General features: G+C 45.2%; 1 protein-coding gene across 1 annotated transcript in view; it reads left to right on the top strand.

Annotated features, from left to right (window-relative positions):
* The window catches only part of T265_13487 (hypothetical protein), a gene marked incomplete at both ends in the record, with an annotated part of 26,939 nt that extends 10,798 nt beyond the window's left edge, over positions 1 to 16,141 (top strand). Inside the window, 10 exon segments of the mRNA XM_009169102.1 lie at positions 2,642 to 2,745; positions 2,914 to 3,046; positions 3,307 to 3,377; positions 3,417 to 3,532; positions 10,234 to 10,363; positions 13,341 to 13,551; positions 15,219 to 15,389; positions 15,395 to 15,572; positions 15,597 to 15,652; positions 15,872 to 16,141. Coding sequence (XP_009167366.1) covers positions 2,642 to 2,745; positions 2,914 to 3,046; positions 3,307 to 3,377; positions 3,417 to 3,532; positions 10,234 to 10,363; positions 13,341 to 13,551; positions 15,219 to 15,389; positions 15,395 to 15,572; positions 15,597 to 15,652; positions 15,872 to 16,141 — 1,440 coding nt within the window.
* Between the last annotated feature and the right edge of the window lie 8,316 nt (positions 16,142 to 24,457).

Raw genomic sequence — 24,457 nt, 5'->3', positions numbered from 1 at the left:
TATATATAGCTTTGACAGATTTTAGTTAAAAATGAGGGGAAATCACCTATTCGTACATGTTGTTTAAGAGTGTTTATTGGTGGCTAGCGGGTTCGATTCTGCTCTGGCATATGTGCCTGTTTGATGCTGCGATGGTTTTCGTACGAAGTCCTTGCGCCCTTTTTGAAAACGGAGCTGGTGGTCGAGGAGCTCCACTCCACTGGTATTCTGTTTTCGTTCCAAATATGTAGTATGGGTGTCAGACTGTTCAGCAGAACCTAGTAATCTCTTTTGGAAAATGCGAGGTACAAACCATCTGGACTAGGTATCTTGTCGCTCTGGAGGATTTGTTGTTGATGGCGGGCTGGTATCGATGTTCCACTGGAGCACTCTGTGGCTGAAGGAGGCTCCGAACACCGCATGACACTATCCGGCCACAAACAAAGCAGGCTGGTCACCGTAACACCACAATCGAAAAACAGTTCAACCGGCATCATGGAGCAACTGCGCGCGCATTCAGCGAAGGCCAGAGAGTCTTGGTTCGTGACTACAGCGGCAGACACCCTACGTGGACCCCAGGACTCATCCTTCGCCGGCGCGGCAAAGTGCTCTACGAGACTCAAGTTGGTCCAGCCCAAGTGGATACGCCACGCGAACCAAATCCGGCCGACAGATTCGCAGATCCTGCCTACAGGACCGAGTGATATGAGTCTAAAAATACTTCTGGACACTTTTGATCTCGACACCACCCGAGAAAATCAATCAGTTGCTGTCGCACTTCAATCCATCGCTGAGGCTGTGTGCATGCCGATCTGGGATCTGGTACCCTCCACTCGGGAGGTACATCATGGCTGTCCGGTGCCCCATGCAACGTGGTCCCCTCACTGAGCCGCAGTCTGTTGCCTGAATTTGGTTCACATGACGCGGCTGTGCTGATGATCTTACGTGTGCCTCGTGTTTGACATAATCGACCCTGCGTCCACCGTGGAGAGCATTCCCCATATCTTCGAATCAGTGGCTGGTCTCTGTGTGACTGTTGTGGCGTTCCTCCTGCCGGCCCCCTCCATAAAGGGCTGTGTAGAGCTACCGTGCCTTTTGATATACCATAGTGGGTGAAGCAGGAAGCCAAAGGACCGATACAGTGTTGCACGATCGTCCATCAGGACATAACATTTTCATTCTTGAATCTCCTGATTATCCGATGTTTGCGTGCGCCATCACAGTGGCTAGTTGTTGGTACGGGCTTTCAGGCAGCAATATGATCTGCCGATCTCGACGATATCCGGCGTTCATTTGGTCGAATCAGATTGCTTGGACACACAGCTCTGAAAGCTAAGAGTATAGCCTCTTTAACCCGCTTCCATTCAACCTCGACTGACGTACGATGGGTTGCGTTGCATACACTATTATGCATGGGATAGAACCGTATAGGGCGGTGAGACATGGACGGTACATCCACGTCACATCCGAGTCGCCGATCGATTTCATCCGTTCTGTCTCGAGAGGATAATGGCCTTTCGTTTGTCATTCCGAATACAAAAGACTCAGAAGGCAAGATATACTGAACTGAAAACTTCTTGATTCATACCAGTTGCGTCGGAAAATTAATGTGGAACGCATGGCATTGGATCACTTCCAGGAAACTTCTATACGGGCGATCGAAGAGTGCAAGTTATGTAAATAAGAATGTGAAGAATGGTCTTTGAGGCCGGGGAGGACCGAGGCTACAACAGAGTCAAAATCCCTGTGGGTTTGAAAATCAGAATTTTTGATTTCATGTTGTAATGGAATCTGATGCGGATCAGACACATCTGGTGCGAGGTGTAGCGAATTTCGGAAGTCAGCTTGTCTCAATATGCCATTATAGAATACCTGTTCGCAAGCGCCCCGCGACGAACGTATGAACACCACAGTTTTTTGAATCGGTAGACTCACAGACCAATCTGTGTGAGCGAAATTGCCGCGCACCAGCACTCTCTGCTGTTATATCAGTCGCCAGGTGTCGACTGGTCAGTAGGTCCGCTCGAGTCCTCCGCAAGTGAAACCATACTTCTGCTGTACCAACAAAAGTCACCCTTTGTTAGTGGGTTGAGTGATTGCTTGAGTGGGTCCCACTCAACCCTGCACTGACGATGTCACCTCGATTGGTGATGAAACGTTTGCAATCCAACTGCCAAGCTCGGCGAACAGACCAACAACCAAACAGCGCACCCGAGCTACTTACATTCCACAACATTGCTACTAGCCTATTCATTCGTGCTAGCCTTTAGAGGTTCGTCGTGAGCGGTCTGCCAGCAGATGCTCAGGCGGACTGATGGCTGCCAACAGGTCTCCACGAGTTTACCGGCTGCTCTTATTCATTCTGGTTCATATTGGATTCTTGGGCTCCGCGTTTTGGATATCTATAAGTACGCACATTTTTTCAATGGTCCAGATAGTGTTTGACAAAAAATCCCTATCGGACACCGGCCACTTGTATGGTTGTAGTGTATTAAGCTTATCTGGAGGCTGTTCCTGTATGAATGCGGTGGGTAGTAAGAGTGCTTCCGCTGTTTCTTCCCCGTTTTCAGATAACTCACAATTTGGCCTGATCTCTATCCTTCTGTGTTTGCAGCCACTTCACTTCGGAACTCGAACAACTTTTTTTATATTTCATTTGTAGACTGAACTCTTGAAGAACCTGGGAGAAGCCATCGAGGAGTTTTACGGGGAAGATAAACGAGCAAGCCCGGATTTTGGCAGAATAATTAACGAGATGCATTGGAAGTACGCACTTAAACAAGCAAGCTAGTCGCCATAGCTTAGAACTCGTTCTTCCGATCCTGTTCCCCTTCTGTTCAGTTTTCAATCATTGTTTAAAATTTTTGTCACAGGCATTTTGAAATCTACATTCATTTGTCCTTGCTCCAACTCTTTCGCTCTCTTTTCTTTCAGGCGTTTGACCAATTTGCTTTCCGAGACAAAAGGCAAAACGGTTTACGGAGGTGAGGCGGTACAGGATGATTTGTACATCGCACCTACGGTGGTCATCGACGTTAGACCAGACGATTCACTCATGAGCGAAGAGGTAATCTCCCAGCCTGTAAACGCTGTGGACCGGTTGCGTTCCGGATATTGTGGTAACCACCGGTCAATGCCCTTCTCTCATGGTCTGTTTGTTTGTTTCTTTGTTTCCTGTCTGTCATGGCTGTATCCTTTTGTGAACCATAGTATGCTTGCTTGTGTTGTAGTTGCTTCGTCCGTACGTGTGGTCCGTTTCAGCATAGATTCCAGCAGTCGATGAATGGAGACCTTTTTTTACCAGACTTTTTTTCCGATAATTTTCAGATTTTTGGACCCATTCTACCCATCCTGACGGTGGATTCACCTAAGGAGGCCGTAGAAATCATCAGATCCAAGTATACCTGACTTTATCCATTCGTTGATCTTTATTCCAGACCACATCCTTTGGCTGTGTATGTTTTCACAAACAGCAACGATGTATTCGAGATATTCAAAGAGGAAACTACTAGCGGTGCATTAGTGCAAAACGATTGTGGAATTCAAGCATCCTGTAAGTTAAACTTTGTCTGTGAGATCACAGACACTTTGTGGATATACTCTGATTTATTCATCCGTCGGGACAAAAAATCCTCCGTTATTCCTTTTACACGGCTGTTGCATCACTGGTTATTTAGAAAACAGTTCAGGTACGATTTCTCTCAGTCGCTACCTTAGGGCTCTACACTTGAGTCCACCAGTTAATCGCATTTGAGGTCTTCTAGCTCACTGCACATTTCTTGGGCTCTCCTCAGATTGCAAAAAATTGTTATAGATTCTTGGTGAATAGCTGTACTTATAAGTGGCGATGTTTGTTCCAAACCTCATTACTTATCAAGCATGTCTAGTCTTTGGACACCGAAATAATCATTATATTAGTTATTTAGTTAAATTATGTCACTAATGATATCGTATTCAACCGAATATTTCAAGTGAATGAAAACACTGGAATAGTATTCCTAACTTTAGTGACCTACGCGGTCTTGAAGGTCACACGGACTGTGGTCATTCTCCAGAAGTGTAGTCTGCTTCATCGAATATCACCCACAGGGTTAGGATTGTTCCGTCGCTAGGTGTCAACCCCAAACTACAAGTGGTATATTCAAGAATGGTTCGTTTTTCAAAATCGCATTACATGCTCTCAAGTATGCGACTAGATTTCGTATGCACTCTCTCGTAACAGATGGAATTCGTCGGCACAGTTCTCTGCTCAAGTCACCTATAAGAAAGTCATTCAGGTAGGTTTCCCGAAATGTTGGATATAGGTTGAACATCGTTCGCGCACACAAATGCGAGATTTTACGGGGCGATGCTTTTGGTCCTAGTTCGCCTTCAGCTTGTAGGCCCTGGCAGTTGACTAAGGTACAATATCCGTCACAAAAGCCCTACCTATCTCGATTGTGCAGTTCAAAATTCAAGAAGATATAAGACCATCCATTTCGATACCTCATTTTCTTTGGATTTTCGGTCTCGAAAAGCCGAAGCATTACAATAGGCTTTAGACATAATCACATGGCTATAACCAGTCTACTGAGATTGCGTTGATTGTCGACCGGCTGAATAATAAATGGACACACTGCGTAAGGAAAGGACACTTTTTTAGCCTGGATAACCTACATCTTCTCTATGCATCTGTTGAGGACGCCGTCTTCAACGTTTAGGATGCTGCGTGCAAGAGATTGGAGACAACCGAAGAGATACAGCAGCAATCGACAAATACACTCATTTGCCTGGTAATTTGGCTTTCACAAGAGACTCGCGTCAGTCTCAGCTGAGTCTGTCCTTTTTGAGGTTTTTCGAGGAGTTTTCAGCAACCTTGTGGGTGCTGTGTTACGTCTACACAGATTCAGGCGCACTTCATGGTGGCGAATGGATGAAAAGCTATTGCGAAGGCGGTATAAACACCCTGGTGAGCGGATTTCCCCAGATCTGTTCTTTGAACGTTGGTTACCACCATGACTCAGCCTTCCTTTTTCGTAAATTTCGCAGGAATGCTGACCCACGTACAGTGATTATGTTTCATGTATTGTCTATTGTAAACGCTCATGCGACCTTCGGAAGCGGTTAGATGTAACTTGGCAGGTGTTTTGCCCGTATGACGTTCCGATGGCGGTGCCCAGCATGCAATTTCGGAGCTACAGCTTCTACGTGCAGTGTAAGTACACAGCGGCCTTCGTTTGAACGATCGACTGTGTCACAGCATACCCGCCTTGGTGTGTTCTGAGGGCCGTACTCTCAATGTACAAATTAATGTGGCAAATTCAAGGCAGACCTCCGTTTATACTGAGGGTATCTGTGGTTTTTCGAGGGTACGGGCACAGCGTTGGGCAAACCGACCAAGTCGCGTGAAGGTGTTCGCCTGTTCTGACGCGATCAGTCAGATGTATCCGGCGTGCACCGGTGGTTTGTTGGCCGCTTCCCATGTCCGGAGTTCAAACTCCGGTAGGGCCAAAGATATGCACTGCTGATGAACTCTGTTAGGAGCTAAAATCGAGTCTACTGCTTTCTCTCTTCAGTTTGGTGTACTCACCGGGATAGTTGCTCTCGAGCGGGAGAACTGGTCAAACGAGTGTGAATAAAGAATGACACTGACTAGGCAGATGGCAAACAGCAAGATGTTGGTCTTCTAGTGCTGTGCTCGTCGTACTGAGCTTTTTCGAGAACCATCGGCAGCTTGCATCCTATCAACATTACAACTTATTCCCTATTATTCTAGAATCTCTCTGTAATCCGTCTCTGATATGGAAGGGCTAGAGAGCTGTTGAAGCTTTTGTTTGCCTTTTTAACTTCATGGGCCTACACTCATCACTTGAGAATTGTGGTTGTTCCATCTTTTTCTGATAGACATCTCTGGCGTTTAGCGGGAAGAAGCGGTAAGATAGGCGTACACATGTTTCTATGGGAAAGAAGATCTGGGGGGGGGGGAGAGAAAGGGTTTCTATGGGAAAGAAGATCTGGGGGGGGGAAGACAGGTGCACAAGGCCGTGACCGGTGGATTTTGCTGACAGTGGAATTCCGCAGAATTGTATGCTGGCTAGATTTCGGCTATGTTTGGGACTTTTACTAGTTGCGGCGCGTTCTACGTCAACCGCTCAGACGACCCTACTTAGGGGAGCGACTCTCTTCCATACTTCACTCCCAACAGATCATGCTCCTCGGGATTGCTTGTTTCATCACTTTCTGGGAGATTAATACATATTATGATGAAAGTTGAGGAAATATTATCTGGAGTGGTTTTTCAAAGAGACTTCGTTAGACAGCCAAATATTCGAAGATTATCTCTAAAGTGCATGCTAACGTGCCCTTGAAGTAACTTCGTCCCAGAAGTCCGTGCTACGTATTTCCTCCGCAATATCAGCCAACACCGAGCTTACGTGTACTATTCCTTATGGAGAGGCGGTACTCCACCGACTAAACCCTCATACTGCAAACTCAGTTGAAGAGCATGCGTTTCGGTCTAGACCCAACTTCCTATTAAACTGAATGATTTGCTCAACACCAGCGGCTATATGAATAAGCCACTAGCCGGACAGTCATTGTATCTGTCACCAACTGAAACACTCTTTTAAAGCTGGACACAACTGACGCATTCACTTAACCGGCGCGTTGATATCCGGGTCCACACGAACTCATATTATGGGTGTTGAGCAAATGCACTTCTCATCAACTGAAGCAAAGTTAGAAGTCACACTTACTGAGGGTTTGAGGGCTAAAATCTCCCATAAACTAAACTAAACCCCCTCCAGTTTATTCCAAGTCAAGATGATCTGAAAGTACGGAAGCAAAGACGTGTTTCAAATGAGCAAGCCCAGTGCCCGTAACACATGACTTTCTGTCTGGCCAATCTTCAAGATAACGAAGTATCGTTCCTTCGTAAGCAATATTGTTGGATAGGTTCTGCATGCCAGAAGTTCACATCGAGTAACACGCGAATCTTCGAAACCAATATCGTGGAAAAACAGGGTTTGTCTAGATAGCGCAGCACGATAGCACACCAGTAAGAACTTATGGCTTCATTTTCATTTTTGGTAAGTCATCGTCAAACGAGTGTCGGGTTTGCACTCGAAATTCAGAGCAAATGTCTCTTCTGTTGAAATCGACGAGACTGAAAACGCCGATCGAAAGAACCGCAGTTGTTTCAGGGTTATACTTTACTTGCATAGTCGTGTAAATCCGTCACAACGACACAGGAGAATTACTTGTCGCTCAAAAGATGAAACAGCAACTTAGAGGAAGTACATTGAAACACTTTCGGCGCCAACAAAACATGAAAGCTGTGAACAGCAAGCAGTATACGTAGGCTGGGTATTGGGTGATATCGCGGAGGAAGTACACGTTGCAACAGACAACTTCACAGTTACTTCGGTGGGAAATGGTCTCTAGCATTTTAAATATATTCCTCAATTGTCCGGCTGTCCAATGAAGAGTCCTTGTTTGAGGCCATTCCGAGTGGAATTTCTTTGAGTCTTTCCGTTAGGATGCAATGAAGGAAGCGATGAAACAAGATGTCTTGGGAGGTATTGCTTTCTGGGGGTAGGTAGTTCTTTGGTAGTTCAACGATGAAAAGGCCGGTGTGATCTCCGATACTGTTCATCAACCCGAGCTAGATATATAGTTCACAGACCCCTTGAATGCTAACGTTGACTTCCATGTGCGCAATCAATCGCCGTGTGTACAGATGAATCACCGCCTTGGTGGTCTTTGCCATCAAGAATCCCTTAGGTTCTGTTGATCTGTCAGTACTTCAAATTACACTTGCTCAACAAAGGGTAACCTAAAAGTTTGTGAACATAAACTTGTCCTTATATTCACATGCTCCTGGACATGTGAGGGTGTGGTGAGCTTCTTGTAAGCGTCCATTCGAAAGGTAATGTCCGACAAGGATATCCACTCTATCCATTCTTGTTCAACTTAGTCATCGATGGAGTAATGAGGTGGACGCTGTGATGCCCAGCCTCGTCCGATAATGCAGTCCGATACTCAGCATCTTACATAGTGTTCGGGTAAACCCTGTCAGTTGTATCGTTACGGAATTGTACCGTCTAAGACGGGGAAGCTGACCTCTTTTGATTCGTCACAAAAATATAGGCCACGTCCTAAAGCTAATTTCAGGTGCAAAGTGCAAACAAATCACTACGGTTGGTGGTAACTAATCTCGATGCCCCGATATATGAAAAACCGAGAATTGGCGTCAGGTCTTTATTAGTAGCCGAAATTTTTTTTAGATATACTGTTGTTCTTCCTTAGAGTTTTCCCCATCCAAGCTTTTTTCCTATGCGCCTAGAATCTTCGCTTTTTCACATTCTGTTTTCGATTATACAGATCTCCTATGTGGTTGGTGTTTACTGAGTCCAAGTAAAATCGTCAGTGTTGGCCGTCGGCAAGGCCACCATCAGACGGTTAATATCGCATTCCGCTAATTTCACCTCGATCATTTTAACAATGATCTCACTTGCTGCATTTAGAGGGTGTCCATTCTCACCCTGGACACTTCTTTATTGACAGTTATGCAGTTCCACGTCGAAAGTTCCAAGTCGCAAGCTATGGGGTTCTTCATCAGGATCGCGTTTAGTTCCATCGAGGTAGATTCGGGATTTATGAACCGCTGATGAATCTCAGCAACAACTTCTTTGTGTTATGTATTATTGCACTAGTTAATTGATGTGACGATATTTGAGGAATCTTTTGCTGTAACTTTACTCATGAACGCACAAGATAATTCAGTCACAAACTAGGCTTTCCTTTATTAAGTGGCAAGCATTGTTTGAATTATTGCGGTCATTCAACGTCAGTCCGCAGTGAACAACGTTCTCCTGTGGCAAGTACTCCCGACCTGGAGTCGTTCGAATGTTTCATTCCGTTTGTCTAGACAATATTCTTGGTATTTATTGATTATGGTTGCCTGATCCTTGGGATCCTCATTGCTTGGTGAGTCGAGTGCCTTCCCCAGCACTACTAGTTGGCAGTATTACGATTCCGTGCCGAACGTGCTTAAAATTGTGAAGTTGTCCCAATTCTCATGTGAAAAATACTTGGAACCGATTGGCTTGATGACTTGGCCTGACGAAGCTTTTGTGTCAAGCGAAAGGTTGCCCAGAAATAAATCTACCGATTATCACCAAACGTTTTTCGAAAACGTCGTCCCAATTCTGTTTCTACAGTTTGTAGTCCTCCACAAACTTGTTCCAGTCGGCAACGTCCGACTGCGTTCCTGTTCAAGGGGTCACTGGATTTCGTCTACTGGTTCGCGAGTTCATTATTATGAAATTCTGTCGTGAAAACCTATCTGTGGCAGCTTCGTTTAATTAATCCATGTCTAGCCAATCTCAAATCGTGGAGGTAGAAGTAACATCACGAAAGTAAAGCTTCAGGATTTCCCACGTAGCGTTTCTGCCGTTCAGTAGCAGAACTGCTGTCAGTGATCATGTTCCGCTTAAAACGAGGTGGTTCGAAGAGGATTGATTCACTAGAATACCACAAAACCTCTTTAGAATGCGTATGTTCTAGGGGAATGGTAAACAGTGTAGTTCTCATCGACCGCCGTTTGATCACGCATGCTTCTGGTTGGTGCTGTGAAGGCCGGTCACCTTTTTTGAATGCGTGTATTACATGCACCGAATGAGAACTGTTTTCGCAGCTCACCACGATCAATGTTACCCCACTGATACACCCTAACGTGTTTATTCTGGTGGCTAAGCACGTTCCCGAGTGCACAATCTAGAAGCGCTCCACCTATGTAAGTGAAAAACATCCCATTAGTTAAATCAACGGGCAACTGTATGGAGGGCTAAACGAGCCCACCTCGTGGTTATCACTGGCCACACTCCATAGGCCTTCGTCATTCATGCAGTGCTTAGTGGATCAGTCGCCTTTTTAGCGAGCTTAGCCAATTCCGTTCCCTAGGTCAAAGCATACAAATGCGATTGCTATATCCTGCAGGTAGCACTCACCAGCTTCGTCGTTCTGTTTCCCCGCAATTTTTCTCGCACAATTGTACGTTGGAGAATCTCCCCGTTGAATGCGATCGAAACATGTGACCTCGGTTTGCGGTGAATGCTGGTCATATATATTCCTGTGTTCTGGAAGGTCTACTGCTTCTTTGGGCAGCCTGCAGTAAGGCTGTTTTTCTTTGACTGAAGTTATTTTCCCCAGAAAGGTATTTCACATTTTAGGAGGTTGCTTGTTATTATCCATCTACTTTGTCAATCCATCCAGCTTCCGAGCTTCCATTCGGAGGTGTTGGTCAATCTGGATTCGGTCGCCATCACGGCAAGCATTCAGTGTACACATTCTCCAACCCTCGTTCCGTTATGCTGAGGTCCAGATCAGAGTTCATCAACCAAAAGTGAGCCAGGTTTTTTGTGTTTTGATTCAGATTGACTAACCTGAAAGGTGGAACGCCTTGTTGATTGATTTTTGGACCCCTTTTAATCAACTCAGTTATTTTTGCTTAGCGAGCTTTCAACGAGTCACACACGATGTAGCATGAAAAACTGTAATAAGGTGTAAAAAGCTCGGTAGGACGGTTTTTCTCACTCAAGATACGCACCGCTATTACTTACGGCACGACTTCGTTGATGTTTTGTGGGTGTGATCCGCGAATACCGATCGATTTCTTAGTATGTTGTTAGTCTATGGGTTTTACCACCCAAAGTCATTGCGGTTGGATTGCAGGTGATATATCGGTCAGATATACCCTTCTGTGGTAGTTGGTCAAAACGGTGCTCCACGTGAGGTGCTATCTATTTCACGGTTTAGTAGTAAGCCTGTAGCCCTGGACTAGCGACTGTGTTATGTGAAAGCAGATCATTCCCTTTATACTTCTCTTTTCAGTAGCCTTTCTGATGTCGTTCCGATCTTGGTACTATAGACATGCCACCTAGTCTACCCAACTGCGAGCGTAAACTAAAAAAGGCGGGATCTTCAAGCAATCCTCATTGCTGGGGAAGACAGCAAATCTGTTGAAAGGGACATATTCTCGTTTGCATTACTACTCACAACCGGTAGTGGGTTTTCTGCAATTTCCATGGGCTTTGTTAGTAGTGTTGAAAACGGCTTCGATATGTTGAATACCGTTTCGACTCCAACATGAGGTAGGTAGCTTTTGCACGACCGAAAACTATCATAAACGAGACGTTCAGGTGGATTCCAGCCGACTCTCACGTCAACACTAATCTAGTGTGCAAGTGGGCGTTTGTCGGTCATGGTCACTTCGACATGAGAATGTGGGAAACGTGCTGCCTACATAACAAACATGAATTGTAATCATAGGTATTACGCGATGAATCCCTCTTCATGTGACTATTTGGCCGAGGTGACGACGGTGACCTGGATTCTGTCAATCGATGTATTTTCTCCATCAGTCTGACGTTCATCGATGGTTCAGCTCACCAAGTTGTTTTAATCTATTCTAATACGCCCCAAGCCCCCTTGAAAGAGCCATCTTAGGTTCTCATACATCATTCAAATTAGCGGTCTTTAACGTACATACCATGATGCAAATGGATGAACAAGCCCTGCTGAATGTTGGCTTTCGCTGTGTATCCGGAACCCGACCCTAACACAATGCTGACCCCCCTCCGAAAGTTTAGAAAGTATGGTTGACGGGAGGCAATCGCGGCATATTGACTGGTGGATTGGGTATGTTGTCTGAGTTCACTCTGGTCTATTTGTTTCCTGCTAACAGCCAGCTTTTGGTTTTACCACTGAACGGTGGGTTTAAAGTCTCAGAACCAGGGGAGATTATACTCATTGCAGTGGCTCAGTGTGTCCCAACCAACTGCAGTAGTTATGCAGAGATAAGTGGTTTCTATGAATAATTATGGCAGATCGCAAGTAGTGTATGCAGTCCTGAGATTGCGATATTGGATTGAAGATATGGACGTTCAGACTGACAGAACGCTTCTTCCGTTGTTACTTTCAGATAAGGTGGACGACAAACCGTTTTAGCTACTACTTCGGAGACCCTTGAAGTTGATATATGTTTTCGTGAGACCAACTCAGCGTCCCATATGCAGTCGGGATCACTCTCTTCAAGGGCTAGTGATCACCATTGTCCTGGATATTCAGCAGTATAAAGTCTGGGCACTGCAGGCATAGGAGTAGCTCCGAGCTGGGACTGTCTCACTCGAATTGAAACCTATCAACCTCCATCTCTTTGCAACCGCGTTAGCAGGATCCCTTGAGGTGAATATCAATTGAGATAGTGAATGCTACACAGTACTCCACAACCGATTTTGCCCTTCAAGGGGGTGATCGGGCAGGCGCAGTTCCCGAGTTTCCGCCAACTTTATGCTGCTTATGAACACCACGTTGTATGTCGTTGGTGGAGTACACAATTCCGTCACATTTTCCTTTTTGTTTAGGTTAGCGAGCTGGGTATTAAGCAGTGATGCGGGCAGGGTTTTGAACAAGTGAAAGAGGACGTCTAAATTCCAAGCAGATCGTTAAAGAAACGGGAACTCTGAAGGTTTAGACAGTGAGCTGGCAGGGAATGTGTTAGGTGGCCCATCTTGAAAATTCAACGGTTTGGCTGATGTCAGCCGCCTACGTATTTGGCTCACGCGTGAGCACGGTGGTTTCTGGCCTGCCCCATAGGTGCGAGAGGGTGTATTTTCTCACGCACTCCACGGTGGAGAGTATGAGTATGAGTATGAGAGAGTATGAGGCTGAACTAAATCGTTGGTGGAACACAACTCATTGCATCAAAGTCAGGCACCCAGTCCTGTGTCCATCTTTCTTCCTTAGTGAACAAGAGCTCAGCTTCAACGGTGAGAGATCCTATTGCTGCAAGCCTTGTGCGTTTACACTTTCTTTCTCTGGAGAGACTGGCTTAACAGACCGACCGATTGGCAAGGTCACCTTGGAGAACCCTTCTCCTTACTATGTACTTGAAAAGATTAACATGAAATGATATATTCTAGCAGCTGATCTTGATTGTTAATCAATTGACAGCTACTTTGTTCTCCGATCTTGGTAGGTAGCCTACAGCATCAACCGCTCACTGATGACGCCTCGTATTTTATAACGAAACGTTTACAGGCTAATTGCCAAGCTGGGCGAACAGATCGACAGCGAATTGACGCATCCAAGCAAGCGACACAGGAGAGGACGACTTCATAACGAGTAGTCAATCAGTTGCAATCTGGCCTCTTTTTATCTTTATTTGATCACCTTTAGAACACGCCTGGTAACTCATTTTTCTTGCTCCGCGTAAAGTTGTTTCACTACTTTCCTATGGCCTCCTTCCCGTTTCAGAGTACTCTATCCTCCTTATAACGATAAGAAACTCAGCTGGTTGAATTGGCTGTTGTCATCCTCAGACAAGAAGAGTTGTTCGATTATGTAACAGAAATGACGACATGTCTAACATGGACCCACTGGGAGCTTTTGCTTTGGATCACCACCGATGCATGTCTGATTTCATCTCGCAACCGGTTGCTCCTTTTAACTGATCGCTTGTCTTTGCATCCCACGCACTTTTCACGCCGGTTTCATCATCCACTTTGTACCACTTTGTTGGGTGTCTTTCCGGTATGCCATCACTTTCAGAACTCCCAAGATGAAAACTTTTTATATATGTGATCTGTCAGCCATTGCAATTGAATACTTTAATCCCTTTGAATAATCAGTCAGTTGTTGGGATCAGCTTTTGTCACTTCTGTGAAAGAATCGTCTGATGTTCTACCTTGTTGGAGGTTACTGTTTCTGAAACGTCGGTTCTTGGAATCGGCTAATCGTTGCACGCCTGATGAAGTCGAAGCATCCAGCATCTTTTTTTTATTCAGCTAGGCGTGTCAATCTAAGTAGCTGTTGTAGAATGAAGTGCGGTCCGGAAATTTCAACACATTGTATGATGCGCTGGTAGGTAGGCCCGCAGCGTAGTGGCCTGTTAGAAATTGAACCTGGCGTGCCTTACAAGCCAAACTGTACATTGAAGAAACCGAAGTGTGTCCACACTGGCGACCCTCCCTCATCGAGGATCATGCGTACACGGCGAACTAACAGACACAGCATGTATCACAATCGACTTCAGATCAAATCAGATTTCACTTGTCGCCCTTTTGGGGCCTGAATTGTCATTCTTTCTGAACGAGCTCTATGCGTTACGCAGTTTTACTGCGTTTCTCACGTCTAATTCTACCTTTTCACATTAGACCAGATTTCAAATCCCATCGGTACAAACTAATCCCAGTATCGTGAGATTTCCGTTGGTACTTTGGAGCGAAAACACGACGCCGGTTGTTGCGTTGTTACCAACGCGGTTTTCTATCTCCGGCGAGACCAGCTCTACTGGTCGACCGGCAGTGTTCTGTTCTCGGTTCGGAATATGGTAACTCTAGAAATTGGTAACTGTCATCCTCAGATGGCTTGTTAGGTCTCTCAGTTTTGAATTGGTCAGGAAATTTACGAGTTCCGTCTTGTTTTCACGTATGGACGATTGCATGTTTTCTTCTCATATGAAAGTGCTTCCATAGTTCACGTGCCATACGATTCGCTTGACTGAGTTCGGGATAACTCATTGGTCAGGGTGGTAACTTACCGACCGGAAGATCCGTGGTTCTAACCCAACCCGGGCACCTCGACTGCTCCTGTTTATGTTTCAACAACTTGGCAGTATCTCAGCTCTCCTGCTTCGTTCGGGTGGCCTGGCATATTCAATCAGTTGAACGATTTGTTGCGATACGATACGATTGGTCTCATCTCCCCCCAAATCTTCGATGAAGTCAAAAGCAATCTAGTTTTATGGGAACAAATCTCGATAATTAGTTAGTTGCCGAATTTCGAATATTCTGCTCCATGTCTTTTCCTGAGATCAGCAATGAGGGGTTGTTCACATGGAGTATTCTCTCAACTTATTCTGGTAGACTGCCGGGTCGGATAAAATCAAAGTTAAAAGTGAAATTGAGTACTCGAGCAATATGACCGTAGCACGACTCTTTCCGGGCCCTTAGTTAACGCAGTTTCAGTTTGGCATCTTAATGGTGCAAATACGTTTGTCGAATCAATTGCTCTTCTAACATTGGAATAAGTGATATTTGTCGAGAGCTGGTAGTTCTTCAGGTTTACTCATTCGTGACCAAATGGCAGACTGAAGCTGTAGTTTTTTTCGAAGTCCTCACGTACAGTTAGTTGATATTTCTCGTGATAACGAGAAGTGACGAACACCGTAACATTTTGGTCTTCACTTCACTTTTAAGGGGAAAGGAGTTTGCAATCACCTATGCGAGTTACTGAAGCTGCTCGATGAATTGACTCATGTGCCGTTGGCGCTGCACCAAACAATGGAGGTCATAGGCAATCACCTAATACGGAGCATGATATATTCGCTCATGCCGGGCCTAGTTTACCACTCAATGTTGAGTGATTATGTCAGGCAGCTTATTCAAGGCTGGTTACGTCTACCGAAGGGCCCCTTTTCCCAATCAGCTACATCCAAGCCGGTAAACAACACAGGGAACTCGGTATCCCATGCTTGAGTTCAACTCTGAATTCAGTGGAAAGGGCGTATGGAAAAGCAGCTGTCTACATAGTGCCGAGTAGTTTGCGGTATGGTTGGTGATACCACGTTTGACAAGGTTATTGGGGATCTCAGCCTTCCGATCCAGACCTAATGTGCTTGCGTGAACATCAAGTAAGAAATGGTTGCTACTTGGAGCGATAGTGTTCACATGATGTTCGCGGTTTAAGAGTTGGTTACCTTGCCTCTTCTGAATAGATTGCTTAAGTCTCTAGAACGCGTGCTTTCTTGGTTATTTATCCGCGGTATCCAGCTCCGGTACAACTTGCTGAGGACGAGAGATAGAAACACCCGGCCTGAGGAGACGATCTTCTATCGCAGGAACTGTGATAGTTTTATTGCATCACGCTTGGTGATCGGGATGCAAAGGGACTCGAAAAATGTCTCCGCCATCTAGGACACACCGTTTTGGAGGAGTTGCTAGCACACACTTCGACTTCTTTCATCGAGCCGGACGTAATCGGTGTCCGGGAGCGTCGAGCAACTGTGATAGACGTTAGAAGCACCCTGCGAAAGAGAACCCGCGAAACATCTCCGTTTCCTGGGATACACCGTTTTCGAGGAGTTGAGAGCACCTACTTCGACGTCCTTCATCAAACTTGACCTAGTCGCTGTTCGGGAGCGTCGAGCAACTGTGGTATACATATGCATACTCACCGAAGGGCGTGGAGTGACTGTGGAATGAGAAGAAGCAGAAGTATGACGCTGATGAATATTCCTTCGCCATAATCTCAGCCTTACGTGCGATTGGTTGTGATGTCGACCTTTTGGTCCACCACCTGATGATCATTTCATATCTGGGGATCTGCTTTCCTCAGTTCACCAAAGCTGTTATTGGACTGGGAATTCCTAGTGTCACAGTCAGTGACTTGTGTTTGCTCGCCATTTCGGTCTCTGCATACTTACGACACTTTTATGCGTGGTACATGGCGCTGAGTGTTCATTCTTGCGTTGTGTGACAGACACTGTGTGTTTGATATGCGAATTTTGACTGTGCTAGCGTCAACTATGCTTTGAAGATCACTGCGCGTTGTCTGTCCCTCTTCAGTTGATGGCCTTTGCATGCGTGTTTCCATGCCAACCAGTTTAACGTGCGTTGGAGATCGTTTTACCTGATTGGGAAAATATCGTTTTTAGTGGTCTCCTGTACATCGACATCTCTGTCAGCCGAATTTTTTTTATACTTTTTTGATATGTTTTTCAAAAACAAATGATAATGGGGATTTGTGTTGGCATTGATCATTGGTGGGATCAGAATAAACCGGGCGAAGCAGTGGATTCGAATTCCGTTCCTATCAGAGCTCATCAACAGTGCATATCCCTGGCTCTGCAAGAGTTTGAACTCCGCACATCTGACAAGCGAGGCGAGCGTGTTAGCACAACTCCACCACTCCACCACAACTCCACGACTCACCTGAATCACAACAAACGATGATGTTCAGTCAAAATCGATGTGCTCATATGTACTTTGTTTACAGGTCGAGTAGGTAGGGTGTAAACATAACTCAATATTCCACATAACTTCCTGTGTAGTTAGCACGCGAATGTAAGCTATCACCATTTTGTAGTAAACATTTCAGGTTGACAGTAATTGCGGGTGCACTGGTGTATAGAGAAGTCACACGAAGGATGGTTTCGAGGTGTCATGATCTAACTTGTTGCAGCCTATCCCCAAAGTTATGAGAATCCCTGGTTTTGCTAAGCACGTTTTTACGTTGTGGTCGCAAGATTTTGCACTGGACTAATAGTGTAATCCACGGTCTGTTAGGATGACTGACGGAGCAGAGTGTGTAACGGTGAATTAACTTCCAAACAACCGACTCGGTGAAGAAGTACAAACCACAGCGAAGACGGTTGCAATCTAAGGCTCCAGAGATCAGTAACCACATTATGGAAACACCGAGCAAGGACGGATGACACAGAGATCGATCGATGAACACTCGGACCTAGGACCTTTGGAACCACAGTAACACTGGCGTGAGACAAATGCGGTGGGTAACCTCTAGATAATAACATCAAGCTAAAATACTCAGCATAGGTTTTCGCATTTAACCGGAGAAGCATTCTGGGGATGAGCTGACCGTACGGCCAACTTCCTCCCACAAAGTGTAAGGTCATGCTTGTGAACGTGCAGTCACTGAACACGCCACTTACAATCCAGGGAGAGATACTGGAAGTTGTGGAGCGTTTTAAATATCTTGGAAGTTGTACTAGTTCTGATCGTAGTGTGACAGATGAGGTGAATGCACAAATCTGCTAGGCTCGGGCCGCGTTTGCTTACCTGAAACACCTATGGCGTCAGAATGGTTTATCTCGGATTTTGTAGGGACGTGTGTATCAAGGTACAGTACGGGATGTTTTGTTGTATGGCTGTGAGACTTGGCCCATTCAAGCAGCGGAACTGGGACGTCTTCAGGTGTTCGACAATCGTTGTCTCAGAACCATAGCTCGTCTGGGTTGCTGTCGACGAATCCGTAACGAGGCAATGTTTTCGGTGGTGTAACGGGTACTTTCATTGAGGAATGTGTCCAGCACCCGAAGCTGCATTGGTTGGGACATGTGTTGCGTATTCCTAACCGTCGTTTGCCGAAGAAAGTGATGTTTTCCACACCAAACTCAAAGTGGAGGAAGCAGAGAGGTGGCCAACTCTTGACCTTGCAGAGGGGCATGAAAGAAACCACGAAACATCGGCGCTGTCAACCGATGTCAGTGGCATTCTTGTTGTCAGTTTCTATCCAGACAGCCGGAATGAGTGTCTGGAGATGTAGGCACCTCTGAATGACTGCAGTAAGCTAGAATTAAGACCCTTCCCCGTCCAACTTTATTTTATTCTTTTCTTCACAGTAAATGTTTTAAATGATTCATGGTTGTTCGTCAGCGAAGCATCGACGTTCAACACTGATGTCATGCTATCGATGATGATGACATTGACGATGATGATGAGTTACACCATGTAATCTGCCCGGTGAGTAACTCTGATAACCTTCTGCCGGGAAATCACAAATCCTAGTTAGGCATAAAAATATCGATCTTAAATTTCATCCCAAAAGTACTTATGAACTTCATGAGGTTCTACAATTGACCAACACTGAATACAATCTAGCTGTGGTCCGGTTGCCTTCTGCACTGCACCGGTACACTGTTCAAATAAACTGACCGAACGAATTACGTATGCGTGAATTCATCTATGTAACCAGTTTTTATCGGAATGTCATAGATATTCAGCTTTATCCCTGGTTGATATAGCTCCCGGATTTGGAATCAAATTCAATGACGCACTCGATCAGCTTTCCAGATACCAAGCCATGCAAAGCGTTTTAAAGGTCTCAGATACGTGCATGCAACAAAGTGAAATTACGTCCTTCCTACAGCTTCACCCCCTCCCCCATCTTTCTCTTCTCCATAAAATTGAAAATCCACTTCCCTAATACGACAGTATAAATAGAAATCGGGTTATTCTATTGGAACTCGCATCGGTTAGAGCCAACTGCTGCATCTCTTGATAAAGTAGAATGTTTTGAGTTTGAATGTCTTCCGGGCATTTTCCCGCTGGTTGCTCTTTCGGACTGATGTCCTCAAACGGCGGGAATCCCGTTTTTTTGAAAGCATCCAACAGTATATCGGCATAGCTAGCATTCCAGGCTTATCGGATTGGCTGCCCTGCTCGCACCGCATTCTTTTGACACAACACATCGTATCGACCCTAATTGCCCATCTGACTGGCTTCAAATTTGGGTGATATCTTTCGAAATCTACATATGAAGGATTGGTTTTACTTTGGTCCATCAACCGGACAACGGAAGTGCATTTTGCAGACAAGTACATTAACAGGATAACCAGTGCGATGGGGCATTATCAACCAATGGAATTAGTCATCTTCTCCGAATCTCCATATTCCGGCTGACATTCACTAACAAACTTTGGAGCAAAGAATTCGCCATCTGAACAGTTTGTGATAGACAGTATACGAAAGGAAGATGTGTTCAGTCAGTCAGTGAATAGCCGTCAGACATGGCCTATTACGAGGTGTCTACTTTTCATCCTCGCAATTCCATACATTAACAAACTTAATCGATTTTTTCGATGCCGTTGCGTGAAATGTCTTCACTACTTATGACGAGGCATGTTTTGGGGATTCATCCACCCCCTCGATCAACTTGAAAACTTGATCCAGAACCTTTTTGACAAAGCCACAAACCTCATTTTACTCGCTGTGCAGAACAGGCCAAAAAAGTCTACTGAACGGACTAATGCATTTTCTCGAATGTACCTTCCCAATTTGACATGTTTTCAAACGTTCACGCACTCTTCTTTGAGACATAGAAAGCAGCTTCCCCAGTATGGGGACGCGTGATTTTTGAAGCTTCGATTTTACCTTTTTGGTAATTATTGAATGAATTTGATGTCCCATCTCTTGACGCACTCCAAGAAGAAGAATTCTAAAGGACTTAGATCCCGAAAGCTTAGAGGCTACGTAATCAGATTCACTTGTGTGGCAGAGTCTTGTCTGGGTGTCAGGTACCCACTGCGCTGGGTCTCCGTCCTTTTGAAATTAAACGCCCTACAACTTCGATGAAGATAGATTGTTCAAATGAGCCCCGGCAACCTCTCTCACTAAATCTGCCCAGTGCGTTCAAATAAGTAAGATGTCGACAAAGTAGGGACAGAGAATTCCGCATTCATCGACTGAACTGACTGTAGGCCTCAATCATGGCGTGTGAGTTCGTTTTAGCCCCCTCGATGCTTCAATGTCCTTGGCTATTCTTTTATGCCCAAAACACCCCCTTTTCCGAGAAAGTGATGCTTTGGCGTAGTTGACGACAAATAGACTGGATCCGGATGGTCCAGCTGTTAATACCACGAAATTCCGTTTTGCTGCAGCCGGGTTCGCACATGTGCATGACCGCCCTCAAATTAGCTACCGGTTAATGGCTTGAAATATTATACATATGTTTAATAGATACGTAGAAGATACTTCTTGGCCCAACAGACTGCAGAGGTCATCCGCACAGCTGCTAAGTATTCTTTATATGGCGGATACCAACTTGAGTAGATTCTGAGGCAGGCAGGCGGAGAACAGTCAGGATGGATGTTTTCATAAAGAAAACTACTCACAAAGTTGCTGAAAGCTCTTCGACAGCCCACGACCGGTTTCGCCCTTCTTGGGGCTCATCAGGTGGGTGCAGTCCCCGAGTTTCCGTCAACCTTATGATCTACTTGAACCAAATTGCACTGTTTTCGAGAAATACACTAATTTGCAAATCAATTTGGTTTTCACGGGAGACTCAATCGAATCTCTCGTTTATGATGTCCTCCTTTATGAAAATATACTGCGATATCTCGAATATCGTGCCAACTGAATCATGAGGCGGTCTGTGTGCAGCACATTCAACTGGAGGACATCATAAACGAGAGATTCGGTCGAGTCTCCCGTGAAAACCAGGATGGATGTTCTTCTCTTACCGTTCCACATCCCACCTGCTACCCTGATTATTCCTCCACTGAATGGCTATTCAGACCACACCGGGTCAGAGGCGTGAACGACCACACTTCGTGACATAGGAGTTAACAGCACTCCATTTCAGCGACATCCATAACACGAGCAGAACTAGTCCATACACTTGGGAAGCGTGGAATCCGGAGGCCACAGTTTTTTTAACTACTAGTAACATGAGAAGGAAAAACAGGATCAGAAAAACACTTAAAGAACGGGAACTGAATTTGTCACGGAAGAACCACTGTTCATTTCATTGATAAGTAAGTATTTAAAAGTATTTTCACTTTAGTTACTCAGGAGAATGGGGCATATTCCGTGAAATAAGCCTCAGAATACGTCCCGTCAAAACTGGAGGAGATATTGCATACACCGATGTGGGAGCTGCATGAGATGCTCATACCTGACAGACTGGGGATCTCCCCTTGGATTACAGAGGGAGATCCTTTATGTTGTGAATGAACTACTCACTATACACAAGAAATTCGACATTCCCGTGACACCGAAATACGAGCGTAATTCTACAAACGACCGTCCTCAGATCGCCGAGTCGTCTGGACGTTGTCTAAGTTGGAAATGTCGCAAACCATCTATAAGAACAGCTTTATCTTCACAAGCTATCCCGCATCGGTCGATACTAATTGCCCTACCCGGTGTTTCGCGTGGAGATACCATGTACTTGAGTAAAGCCTCTCATAACTATTGTATTCTCCAAGTCACTACTGGCTTAATTAGACCACGCTGACTTCATCGTTTTGGTCGCCTCAGACAGTGACTGAATTTATCACACACCAATTTTGCACAAGCGGGCGTGTCACGTGATTTTCAGACGCAGATAATTTAAACACCGATTAACTGAATTGAAATGGTCCGTTTTAATACTGACTTATCTTAATACTTGGCTGAGGTGAGTTTTCAAAGGTCAGTGACAAGAATGCAAAGATATGAATTATTAACCACGTCTCATTCATCGATCAGTCGCACAAACAATAAAGTGTGTTAGATTCTGATTGTTAGTGTCTGTAATTCCGATGCGCTTATAGCAGCCCATTCAGGTATGCTGTGAAACATCAGAACGCGCCAGTGTGCACAAGTATTGGAATTTGTTACCATCACATTTTGACCAGATCACTTGGAGCCACTTCGAACGACCAAGCGAGCCCGATGTTTACCCACGTACATCCTCTCGGAGTCAGGTTACAAAGTAGTCGGAGTCAGCACACAAAAACACGATTCTTTGGTCTATTTCACGCCAGCTTTCGCAAGATTACGTCCTCGAAACGATTAACCGCATCGTCCGCAAATAGTGAGTCCAAACGGTAAGTAACCAAAAGCGACAGGCCGTGAAGCGTAGGACTGGCTTGAATTTTACAGCATTCTGAAAATAAAAACAACAAATGTGTACATCAAATTTTCGGCGTCACTACGTTTTCACTGGGTGATTATTTGAAGTTGTATTGCGTCCCTGAGAAGTAAACGGAAAATAGTTCCAAGAGAATCGAACTTGTGGCCAGGTTCAACTCACAGTCTGATCAGCTAGAAACAACTAATATCCACAAACTGTACACTGACAGGTGTAGTTTTTGAAAAACCATAATGGGTCCAATTTTATCCCAATGTGATTTGTACCTTTTGAAAATAAGCGAACTGGGTTGGTACACTTATCTGCATTCCAGTTTGGTTTTCACAGGAGTCTCTCCTGGAACCCAGTCTGAATCTTTCAAAGACTTCCGCTGTCAACGGTTCTCAGCTCATTGTGTCCCTGTCTAGACGGACCAAGGTGTTTGCACATTCCATTCTTTCTCCCGTGTTACCATCTTCATCTCTCCTATAACCAGAGGAACCCAGCTTCCAAAGACGTGCATGCGGTTGCCGATTACAGATGCGCTGTGTAGACTACGTGGAGCCGGTGGGTCTCCGGTCACCACTAGCTTGACCCAATTCATCAAATCAATCTCCAATTTCCACAGGTCTCCCAGACGTGACATTCTCCCATACACCGTCAAACGCCAATTATTCATAAGACCGTCCAACACCCGCTAAGCGACTGCTGTGTAAGACCCTCTAAGTGATGGTGGTTAGCCATATACAACTGGTATATCCCAACACATAGCTGAAGAACTTGATTTCAGTTCAAGAGTATACAAATCATTCAAGCGCCGCGGTGTTGAGGTTCCCGATACGGAACTTTGAGTGACGCGTAGGTTCGACAATCCCGAATATCAAAAGGAAGAATTGGGCTCGTGATTCTATTTACACAAGGGTAAACAAACCTCAATTGTTCACGTTCTTTGAGTCAACAAGTTAAGAGGTCTGTCACTGACCGGCACAGTGCAGTGTCAACGTCCGCACACCAAATAACGGCGAGCGGAATGATGGCTCATTCTCGTGCTTCTAATTGGACATGCAGTCACACGGAACACATGAGAAAACAAGTCAAGGTAGGCTCAGTAAACGGGACATGGACGCACATGGGTAAGTAGGTCAGCAGAGCACATTCACACACAGACACATGTCAATACACAGGTGTCGGAAAGGACGGCCTGTGCGGCAAGGTGAGTGGCTAAACAACTGGAGATCAAAAGTACATAGGCGGAGAACTATTATAGGATCAAGTAAGATTCAACAAGCGGTGTTGTTTTTCGGACCGTCGCTGTCGTCAGTGATACCACCGGATGAAAGTGCCTTCTGTCCAACCAATATGAAGCTGTGACCAATTCTTGGACAAGAAGAAGGACCGTTTCTGGGCGGTTTCGGCTTCCGTAATTTCCATTTCCATCGTGATTCCCGAAGCTCGTACAGATCGTTGGAGTACCACTCATACTCTAGCATACCATCAAACAGCAATACACGCGTATTTTCCGTGAGCATGCCATGGGTAGAATGTCCCCATGTGCTGTCGGGAGAAGTTGTGTCAAACATGTGCAGCCCATCAACAATGCCTTCGTTCCCACCGTCAAATACAACGATTAAATCCTTGATTGCAACGGCTTTGTATCCCAGATGCTGCTTTCACTCTCCTCTAATGCATAATCGGTCCCAACTGTGACATTTTGCAGGATTCAAAATCAACTAACTGTGTTGCACCGGGCCGTCTCATGTTTCACTTGGAACGGTATTCAAGTTTGCCTAATGCATTATATAGACGTGATACAGTACTCCGGGGGGCTGCGCCAACCTGATCAGCTTCATTGAGGGTGAAACCGGAGTGAAGGAATTTTTGAGCAATGTTATAAGTAATGTGTTATGCCAGAAAAACTGTTCAAATCGCTGGAAAGGGATCATTCAAATCACTGTATGACGTAACCAGCGATCAGTTCAGATGACTTTGAGCAGAGCAATGTTATAAGTAATGTGTTATGCCAGAAAAACTGTTCAAAACCCTGGAAAGGGATCATTCAAATCACTGTATGACCAGCGATCAG

This window comes from Opisthorchis viverrini (genome assembly GCF_000715545.1).
Source record: "Opisthorchis viverrini unplaced genomic scaffold opera_v5_71, whole genome shotgun sequence".
NCBI classification, from domain to species: Eukaryota; Metazoa; Platyhelminthes; class Trematoda; order Opisthorchiida; family Opisthorchiidae; genus Opisthorchis; species Opisthorchis viverrini.
Note: the sequence above shows the minus strand (reverse complement) of the source record. Positions and strands in the feature narration are given on the sequence as shown.